Source organism: Malus domestica, chromosome 15, assembly GCF_042453785.1.
Source record: "Malus domestica chromosome 15, GDT2T_hap1".
Lineage (NCBI taxonomy): Eukaryota > Viridiplantae > Streptophyta > Magnoliopsida > Rosales > Rosaceae > Malus > Malus domestica.
Window position 1 is genome coordinate 7082287 of NC_091675.1, and position 11441 is coordinate 7093727.

The 11441-nt window shown below is 38.0% G+C and overlaps 1 protein-coding gene across 1 annotated transcript; it reads left to right on the forward strand.

The window, feature by feature from the left end:
* Positions 1-5896: 5896 nt before the first annotated feature.
* Positions 5897-6610, forward strand: LOC139191655 (uncharacterized). Its single transcript, XM_070812642.1, has one exon. The coding sequence runs from the start codon at positions 5897-5899 to the stop codon at positions 6608-6610; it is 714 nt and encodes a 237-aa protein (XP_070668743.1).
* Positions 6611-11441: the final 4831 nt, after the last annotated feature.

The window sequence follows — 11441 nt, forward strand, 5'->3', positions numbered from 1 at the left end:
TGATTATTAAAAAAAATATTTATATTAACCTAAATTCCTCCATGAAAAGACAACATATATGACTTTCATTTTTCTCAAATTTGAAGATAAACGTGATATTGAATGCGAAAAAAAAAAAACCTTAGTTGATGTCATGATTGAAACAACAAAAGACTATCATGAAAAATATCACCGCCAGTTTCTGAAAGAGCATAATTGAGATTTTTTTTTGCTGCAAAAAGTGAGGTAAAAGATAGGATTTTTGTTGCAAGACCGTCGTTAAACTAGTTGATTCACAAATACAATTTTTTGACTATTTGGCACATGCTAACAAAAAGGCGGTGCTGGTGAATTATAAAGAGAACCAAGTTTCTCAGAAACATTTGCATTTAATTTGAAAAGATAAATTTTTTAGGTCATCCTTTGGCCAAATTGGATGACGACTATTATATTAAACGAGTTCAATTAAAAAAGAATTATATGTTGATGGCATGCTTACCATAGCTATAAAATATAATAAAAAATTCCATTATTTTTTTTTTGCAAGAGTGTGAATTAAAGTATTTTTGGCTGCAAAAAGTTGAGGTCAAAGGTAAGATTTTTGTTGCAAGACCTTCAATAAACTTGTTGAGTCGTACATTTTTTTAATTTTTTTTACCGTTAGACAGATACTAACAAAAAGACTGTGCTAATGAAGCAAACCAGGTTTTTCCAAAAAGATGTTAGCAACCTTTGCTCTATGTTTGGAAAGATAAACTTTTTATGTAACATCTCACATCGTTCAGGGAGTGGATCCTGTAAGCCTTATATGTATATTCTCATATCTACCTAGCACGAGATCTTTTGAGAGCTCATTGGCTTCGGGTTCCATCGGAACTCCAAAGTTAAACGAGTTCACGCGGGAACAATCCCATGATGGGTGACCCACTGGGAAGTTCTCGTGTGAATTCCCAGAAACAAAACCGTAAGGACGTGGTCGGAGCAAAAAACGAATAATATCGTGTTACAGTATAATCAAGCCCGGGATGTGATGGGGCCTGGGCCAGGATGAGACATTTTAAGTCATCCCTCGACAAAGTTAGAGAATAGTTATTATATTCCACAAGTGGAATTCAAAATGGACAAGGATTGTCTGCCCTCCCACTTCCGGTGACCTCCCGTGCCCCTCTATTTTATGTGGTCACGGTTAAGCCACGTCAACATTTATATTACTATTTATTTTTGTCTTATTATCTCTATAAAAAAATAATATAAAATGATAACGTGACTTAACCGTGACCACACAAAACAGGAGGGCACGGAAGAACACCGGAAGTGGGAGGCAGACAATCCTTGTCCATTCAAAATAGAATCTTTTGTTGATGACATGCTTAAAAGAGCAATAGAATATCATTGAAATTCTCACTGTCGGTTTTTGAAAGAGTGTATATTGAAGTGTTTTTTTGCTTGAAAAAGTCGGGGTAGATGATTCAAAAAGGAATCATCTAAGACCATTATCATTAAAGTGCCATGGAATTATTACTTTTTTTATTAATTGTAACAAATATTCTTTTGTCTCAGGCACTTTTGTCTCAGGCAATTGCTATATAACATATTGCAGTCTGTTTAATAGTGATATCAGTTTAGTACACTTTTTTTTTCTTCATTTCTGATTTTCTCGATCCCTCCCTCTCTCTATGCTTTGGGTTTTGTAGTGTTTGAATTAATGAGTTTGTGTTTCTTCTGATATTCTCTATCCCTCCCACTCTCTCTATGCTTTGGGTTTTGTAGTGTTTGAATTAATGGGTTTGTGTTTGTTCTTTCGTTTAATGCAGAAGAATGACGGCGGCAACAATTTCTAAATTTTCATATTTTTTAGATCCGTTTGTTTTATCAAATGGGTGGTTGAACTTTGATCCGAAGGTGTTGCTACATCGGCAATTCGACGTGGGCGGATGTTGCATATTGCATTCATGCTGTTTCAAGAAGATTAAGGAAGACCCATAATTGGACGGTATGCTCCCATTCCATTGCAAATTTGCAATGCCATCCATTTTAATATCGATTTTGTATTGGTGCTTAGTGGACTTAATATTTAATAATGTATCTATTTCCTTTGAATTTCAAGTGGGATTTGCTTAATATTGTTGCTTACCATGCCATATTATATTATTTGACTTTGCTTGGAATTACTTGGTCAGGTACAAATGTAAACATTTGAAAAGAAAAAAAAAGGTACAAATGTAACACTGTACGTTCTCCATATTATGAAAATATCTTTACATAACGAAAAAAAATTTGTACGCCATGAAAGAATATGAATAAGAATGAAGGGTTAAAAAGCCATATTCTCCCACCGAACACGATCCAACGCCCACCTACATTCCTTTATTGCGCCCGACTTCCGGTTAATTGGATTTCGACCACATTAACCTCACTTAAGGGTAGACAAATACTCATCGGTTATGGGTAATCACGTTTATCCATCCATTTAAATTTCACGATTACGGTTATGGATAACTGTTTCGATAAATAAACAATTATGGGTATTACCGTTTACCCGTGAAATTTAAATGAGTGGTTATGAGTATTAACCGCGGTGATAAATAGATAACCGTTTACCCATTTATTTTATATATGTAAAATTAACACAAACTATATTCCCTGTCAAACAAAACTTAAATCAATGTTATTGACTATAGTGCACGGTTTCTGTAGCTAATATAATATAGACTCATCATAGTTTAAGAATATATCATCTCACTGCAAGTGTCTGGATATATGCTAGTGCAATGTAATTTGGAAATTTTTAATTTGGAGAAAAGATGAACCTCTCGCTTTTCATCTTCTCTCGACCCAAAGCAAGAGATTATTTTCTCCCAACCCAATGCCAACTCCATGTCCTTGGGCTCGAAGCCAAGGATTATTTCTCCCGACCCGCAGCCAACACCAAATTCTCACCCTTGACGGAATAGTGACCATTAGATACACACAAAAACATTGAACATAATCTTTCTAAACATAGATATATATATCTCAAAAACATCTTCATAGTATAAAGTTATCCATCATCTATACTATAAAGAAGTGTGTAAAAACATGTTCTAAATATTATATCATTATCCATTAAATATTCTTCAAGAACATGAGTTCGATATAAAATATGGTAATTCAAAATATTTTCAATAATCATAATATCTCATAAACGTTTCATAAAACGTAATGATTAAATCATGCTTCTCATGTATGCATTTCTACTATTAAAATATGCATTTTAAAAGGAGTCCACTCATAGATACTTCGCCATCGAAAAGCCGCGCAAACTAGCGAAGACGGAAATGCCTCAAATAATTGCACCTAAGCACATAAAGGGTCCAATTAATAAAACTATATTCAAATGATTGAATTTGGAAAAACGGACGTCAAAAGCGGATTCAAGACGTCGAATTACCCTGAGAAGAGTCCCAGGTAAATTTCGAAAAAGTCAACAAAAAGTTAACACGGGAATATTCCAGAGAATGTTCTAGGAATATTCCAACCGGATCTGGGCTGGGTTGGTAACTAGACCCGGGTTTAAAGGAATGGGCTCGGGCTTGGGCCTAGGGTTAGTAGACTGGATCCATGGCCCAAAGGTTTGGGTCCAATAGAGTTCAGGTTTTAGGCTACCAGGTCGGAGGCCCAATTTGGATGGGCCATAGGCCTATCTCTCACTGGTTTGGGTTCAACAGGCCTGGGCTGAATGGCCCAGCCCAAGGGAAAATGGTTTTGGGTTTTGGGCTTAAGGGCCGGCCCAAGTGCTTTTGGGTTTTAGAAAATAAATACATAAATAAAATGAAAATTAATTAAATGGGCTTGGGCTTAACGGGCCAAGGCCCGGGTTACCAAATGGCCCGAAGACCTAAAGAGTTACCAAATGGCCCAAATACCTAAAGGACAAGGGTTTGGGTTTGGGCTGCCTTAATGCTTGGGCTTTTGGTTTAGGCCCAAAGGCCTTAGTTACCCATTCTCGCCGGGGAAGGAGGTTGAAGCCTCCCGTGCTCCGGTCAACGCCGAACTACCATTCTAGGTTGCAATCTAGGTATGAAAATGAAGTGCAAGGTGAGGGGAAGTGGTTTCTCACCTTTGATTCATCGTGGGATGGTCGGAGGTGGCCAGAATCTGGCTTGAAGCTCACGGGTTCGCCGGATGAGCTTTGGGTGGCCTCTGGGTGTCCCGTTTCTTCACAGAGACGAGGGAGAGGGAGAGTGCTACCACGTTGGATGTGGTGGCGTCGCCGGGGTGCTCCGTTGTGTGTGGGTTTAAGGGTTGGGATGCAATCGGGATGAAAGAGAGAGAGTTCCGTGAGAGAGATATTCGAGAGTGAGAAGAGAGTGAATCGGGGAGAGAAAAGATAAGGTAAGGGTTAGTGGGCTGCCACGTGGCAGCTTGAGGGAGGAGGAGAATCTAAAGGGAGGGTTCGAATTGGATTAGGATAAGGGACCAATTTGCATGCACATTTAAAAAACTTTTAGGGATAAGGTGAAATTACAATTTAAAATTGGGGGTTGTTGAAAACATGGGCAATTTTGACAATGTTGGCATTGTTATGAATGCCCACACACACAGACTTTCAATACTCATGCAAATGGAAATTGACTTTGGATGGAGGAGATCATATATTTCAAAGGGTATGCTGTAAATTTTCAAAGTGTAAGAAGACATTCGTATGGAGTTTCTCTATAAATAGAGCACTCCTACTACCATCGATGTACATACAGAGAGAATATACAGAAAGAAAGAAATCTCTTCCTCCATCTTTTATTTGTCATCCCCTAGTGCTATAATTTCAGTGTGACATTTTACACCTACTTTGCTCCATCATTTACTAAAAAGGTTATTTCTCTAACTTTGACATATTTATAACACGTTATCAGCACGAGTCTCTAAATATAACTATTTCTCATTCCTCTTCACCGAATGAAAATCATTTCTCTTCGCCGAAAGAAAAAATGTTTCCTCTAAGGTTTTTACTATTCATCTTCTTCCTCTGCCTCAACTGCGTGGTATACCCTCGCGACGAACTGTTTGCTCCATGCCTGCTTCTAGTTCTCAACCTAGGGGTTACATACATCTTTGATTTCTTGTTTGGTATAGATATTGATTACTAACCCAGTATTTATTTATGTTGATTTTACTGCAATCCAAGATGGTGCGGTACAATCGCCCATCTTGAACTGCAAATTTAATCTTACTGCGAACCAAGATGGTGCGGTATCATCGCCTATCTTGGACTGGAGATTTAATTTTACTGCAATTTTAGGTGGAGCGGTATAATCGCACACCCTACCCTGCATATTTAATTTGCCTGCTGTTTAATTTCATTGCAATTTTAGGTGGTGCGGTATAATCACCCACACTGCTATGTGTATTTAAATTTTCTTGCTACTTGAGTTGTGCCGAATAATCGCCCATTCTATGTTCCATTATTTCAATAAGAATGGTGCGGTACAATCGCCCTCCTCATTCACCTTGAAAATCTCGAGCCAGAAATTTCGAGTGCTTATCATTTTGGCTTGAAGATCAAAAATGAAAAATTTGTAAGAACCAGAAGTTCTAATACTATATTCCTCCAGGAATACATATTATTGCAAGTTCTTACACATTTCATTTTTTTTCAGAAAAGAGAATGGCAAACTTGGCGAAGCTTGATTATGCTGCCCTGGACATTACCGGGAAGAATTACCTTACCTGGGTACTGGATACCAAGATCCATCTGGAAGCAGGGAATCTTGGAGATACCATCAGGGAAGAGAGTAGCTCATCCTCTCAAGAGCGGGCGAAAGCTATGATTTTTATTCGTCGCCATCTTGATGAGACACTAAAGAGCGAGTACTTAACGGTTGAAGATCCGTTAACTCTTTAGAATGCATTGAGAAGCATATACAATCACCAGACAACGATGATTCTTCAAAGAGCTCGCTATGAATGGACTCACCTAAGGATCCAGGATATCAAGTCAGTGGCAGAATACAATTCTGCGTTGTTCAGAATTACCTCTCAGTTGAAGCTCTGTGTGGATACTATTACTGAGGAAAATTTGCTGGAAAAGACTTTTAGCACATTTCATGCCTTTAACGTGCTCCTGCAGCAGCAGTATAGAGCACGAGGCTTTACTGAATACAACCAGCTGATATCTATGCTCCTGGTAGCTGAACAGAACAATGAGCTCCTGATGAAAAATCATAATTCTGGACCTACTGGATTTGCACCCTTCCCAGAAGTGAATGCTGCTTCCCTCGAAGTGAACGCCACATCCTCTGGTGGCGATAATCATAAACGAGGATGTGGCCACAAGTTAGGTCGGTGGAACAGGAAAGGCAAGAACCATGGTAGTCAGTTTCACAACCAGGTTCCAAGGCATAATTCAGGCCCAAGCTTTAAAAATGTGAATTGCCACAAAGGCAAAGCTCACATGAACAATGCTCCCAGGAACTCTGAAGGAGCCTGCCATAGGTGTGGTGGCATTGGGCATTGGGCGTATACTTGTCGTACCCCAAAACATCTGGTGGATTTGTATCAAGCATCCCTCAAGAAGAAGGGTGTCGAGACCAATTTTCTCGACCAGGCTAAACCAATGGATATACCTGATCAAGTGTGTGACTTATCAGGATAGTTGAACACAACCCACTTAGATGTTTCTGAAGGAACATTTTTGTCCTAGCTAAGAATAAGTGAGAATATTTGAATACATATGCAAACTATTAACACATTAAAGTAGGCATGCATTAAAAAACAATTCATAAAACCCATGACTTTTAAAGCCTAGTGAATGGTGAACCATAAGACTCTTTAACAACATTAAAGAGAAGGTAAGATTTAGAGATTTATTACCCTTGAAGCTCATCCTTGTTTACACAAGGGATTCACCCAAGTGGAGGGCCTTCAAGTCACCTCCTAGTTCCTTGGATCATCCTTGTGATTTCCTTCCCTTTTTGTGCTCATTTTCTCCTTGAGGATGTAAGGAAAGGATCTCCAAAAACACCAAAGGTTTGGTGTCTCTAAGTCTCCACACCAAGGATGAGGTGTGAAGATGAAATGGATGACTTAGAGAAGAAAAGATTGCTAGCTAAATCCTCTCTAAGTGGCCGGCCTCTATAGAGAAAAAGAGAGAAAATGTTTCACCTCTTTTCATCAAGAAAACCCTAAATGAAAATAAAGCTATAAAGTTGAATTTATACTTCATCACATGTGAGTGGCAAACTTGTAATTAATCCAAGTTTGCATCCACTCACCCTATGGCCGGCCATGTTGATGTTATTGGGCTAATTGCCCATTTTGTTTTAGTTGTCATACAACTTAAACATAATGGGCCTTGTGGACCAAAATGCTTTTGGGCCCCGAAGCCCAAAACCAACTTAAAAGCCCAATACGAACATTTCGTATAATTAATTAACTAATTAATTAACTTTGACCATTCTTCCATTAAACCATTTAATTGCATATCCATTTCATTTAATTTCTTCACTTTCATCTTTACTCGGTGTACGATCCATTAGGTTCCATTTAGCGAGTTAGTGGGCGATTATTACTCTTAACGATCGATTTTGAATTGAAACCACATTTCAATTCTCCCTTAAAATTAGTGTTTGCTAATTATTAGGGCTTCCACAAACCATGAGTGACACCTAGCAGCATGTCATGGTTACTCAAGCTAAGTAGAATTGGTTGAAGAACCTATCCAGTTATAACTACAATGCAATACGCTCATTCTCTAATACAATACTCTTAATCACATTGTTTAAGTGATAGTTTGTTTCATGTCTACTATCCAATGTGATACTTCTCCATATGATTCTATTGAATAAGATTTGGAACAAACTTCCTAAGTCATATTCATATGCTTTGGCCAAAGACTCTCGAATCATATCTTAGAGTATTCTCCTTCCACATGTCCCTGAAGAGACAACAGTACATGAGAGCAAAGAAATCTCCATAAATTATGCATGTACTAATGAATTGTGGGATCAGAATGAAATAATCATCGACAATATGTTCGCATTCGCAGTAACCACTGAAATCATATTAAGTGATGATCTTGAGCCCCGCTCTGTTGATGAGTGCAAACAGAGACAAGATTGGCCTAAGTGGAAAGATGCAATCTAGGCAGAATTAAATTCCTTGGAAAGGCGAAGTGTTTTTAGACCAGTAGTCCAAACCCCGCCTGATGTAAACCCCGAGGGTTACAAATGGGTATTCACAAGGAAACGCAATGAGAAAAACGAGATTGCAAGATATAAAGCATGACTTGTTGCTCAAGGTTTTTCGTAAAGACCTAGAATTGAGTATGAGGAGACATACTCTCCTGTAATTGACGCAATTACGTTCCGTTACTTAATAAGTTTAGCGGTTTCAGAAAAGCTTGACATGCAACTTATGGATGTCATCACTGCGTATCTATATGGAAAATTAGATACTGACATATACATGAAGGTCCCAGAAGGACTTAAGTCGCCTATAACAACTAACAAACCATGAGGTATGCTCTCGATCAAATTAAGGCGATCATTGTATGGGCTGAAACAATCTAGACGAATGTGGTATAATCGTCTCAGTGAGTATTTGATCAAAGAATGATACATCAACAATTTCATTTGCCCTTGTGTGTTCATTAAGAAATCCAATTCTAGATTTGCTATAGTGGCAGTATACATTGATGATATGAACCTAGTTGGAACTCCTGAAGAGCTCAATAAAACTGCTGAATATCTGAAATGTGAATTTGAAATGAAAGACCTTGGAAAAACAAAATTTTGTCTCGGCCTGCAGATGGAGCATTATGCTAGTGGAATTTTGGTCCACCAATCAGCTTACATTGAAAAAATTCTGAAGCAATTTGGTATGGACAAAGCTTATACACTAAGCACGCCAATAGTCGTTCGTTCTTTGGACGTTAAGAAATATCTATTCCGCCCAAAAGAAGATGATGAAATTGTTATTTGTCCAGAAGTACCATATCTGAGTGCAGTAGGTGCTTTGTTGTATTTAGCACAATGTACTAGACCAGATATAGCTTTTTTCAGTCAACTTGTTAGCCAGGTATAGCTCTGCTCCAACAATCTGTCATTGAAAGGGTGTCAAAAATGTATTGCGATACCTTCGTGGGACAATAGACATGTGTCTCTTCTACTCAAAGAACTCCGCAAATGACCAGGTCCTTGTTGGATATGCAGATGCTGGTTTCCTCTCTTATCCGCATAAAGCCCGCTCACAAACTGGATATGTGTTCAAGAATGAAGATACAACAATCTCATGGCGCTTAACAAAGCAAACATTAGTTGCTACATCTTCAAATCATTCAGAAATATTTGCTTTACATGAAACAAGTCATGAATGTTCTTGGTTAAGATCAATGATCCATCATATCAGGAATTCATGTGGTCTAACTTCAAAGACAGACACTCAAACTGTCATTCATGAAGATAATGCAGTCTATGTTGCCCAAATGAATGAAGGATTCATCAAGGGCGATAAAACTAAACACATATTTCCAAAGTTTTTCAGTGCACATGAGCTTTAAAAGGCTAAAGTTATTGAAGTTAGACAAATTCGTTCTAATGAAAATCTGACAGATTTGTTCACCAAATCTCTACCAAAATGCACGTTTCAGAAGTTAGTGCAAAGTATCGGATTACGTCGACTTACCAAACAACTAAATTTGGAGAATGCGAAATCAGGGGGAGATTTATATCAGGGGGAGCTTCCATGATACATGCATGTTATACTCTGTTTTTCCTCGAGTAGGATTTTTCCCATTGGGTTTTTCCTATCAAGGTTTTAACGAGGCAACATAAGCATACTTAACACTATATCAATAATCCAGGTAAAGTTGTACTCTTTTCCCTTCGCTATGGTTTTTTCCCACTGGGTTTTTCCAAGCAAGGTTTTAAAGAGGCAACTAATGTTGATATTTGGGCATCCAAGGGGGAGTGTTGAAAACATTGGCAATTTTGACAATGTTGGCATTGTTATGAATGCCCACACACACAGACTTTCAATACCCATGCAAATGGAAATTGACTTTGGATGCAAGAGATCATATATTTCAAAGGGTATGCTGTAAATTTTCAAAGTGTAAGAAGACATTTGTTTGGAGTTGCTCTATAAATAGAGCACTCCTACTGCCATCGATGTACATACAGAGAGAATATATAGAAAGAAAGAAATCTCTTTCTCCATCTTTTATTTGTCATCCCCCAGTGCTATAATTTCAGTGTGACATTTTACACCTGCTTTGCTCCATCATTTACTAAAAAGGTTATCTCTCTAACTTTGACATATTTATAACATAGGAGGGTTTTTACAGTACTTTTGGGAGCTTGGGCCTGGCTTGGAGAGTGGAACAAGGTCCTTTAAACATGGGTCCTGGTCTGGTGTGGGTTCCATGACTTGGATTCGTTGTGGGGAGTACTTACTAAGGGAGAAGGTTGATTGAATATGCCTTACTTCTTCCGCGACCTTAATGAGGCCATCGAATGAGTTAACTTTGTTATGCACATATAAGTAAGAATTACACTTGAGGAAATTGGCAGTGAGTGATCGAAATTCCGAAGGAAAATGGGAGTTATGAGCTAAATTCGTATGAGTTGTTATGCTATTCGTATTCGGGTTGTTCTAAGTTTTAGTTTATGTTCATGAGCTTGAAGTCGGCACATTGTCCGTACAAGAAAGCTTGAAAGGTTTGGTTGTGGTGGTGTTGTTTGAAGCTGTATCACTAAATTTCAAATCTTGTTGAATTCACATTGTGAATGAAATTACCTTTCTATGCGTTGCATTGATAATAAAATTACCATTGTGTGCGCATACATGTACACGTTTCAATAGAGGATAGATGGCGATACTTTATCCTATCAAAACTATGAAATTGGGACTGAAAAAGTACTTTTTTCTGTACAACTCGACTGAACACTACTTCCTCTGTGTGAAAGAGGATTTTTGCCACTCATAATCACCACGTCATAAAGTATTTTTGAATTTTCAACCATGCACTGTTTATTTGCTGCGCAAATTGAATACCTACTAAATTTTTAGACAAATATTAGTGTGTTGGGCCTTGGATAGGCCCAACAGTCTTTTTTTTTAACAAACGAGTGTATTTACATTAAGGTATTAGGGGAATCAAACCAAAAGTCATTAGACCGTAGTACTAAGTAACAAAATTCTATGCACATTGAAGCATTCTTTCTCCCTTTTGAAACATTTCAACTTTCGTATTTAAGCCTTAACCAACAAATTAAATACCCATCAACTTGCAATCGATGTAGTATGCATCTGTTTCATAATTATTGGCCTCATAGGTCATAGCCACCAATTGTATATGTGCTTTATTTGAAAGTTTGTCTATCTTCACGTGCCAGATGACAACTTTGTTGATGTTTATAGAATGCTAAAACCCTAGACCATAAACCTTCCAACACGTGTGATCTTCCAGCCACGCAAAAAGCTTC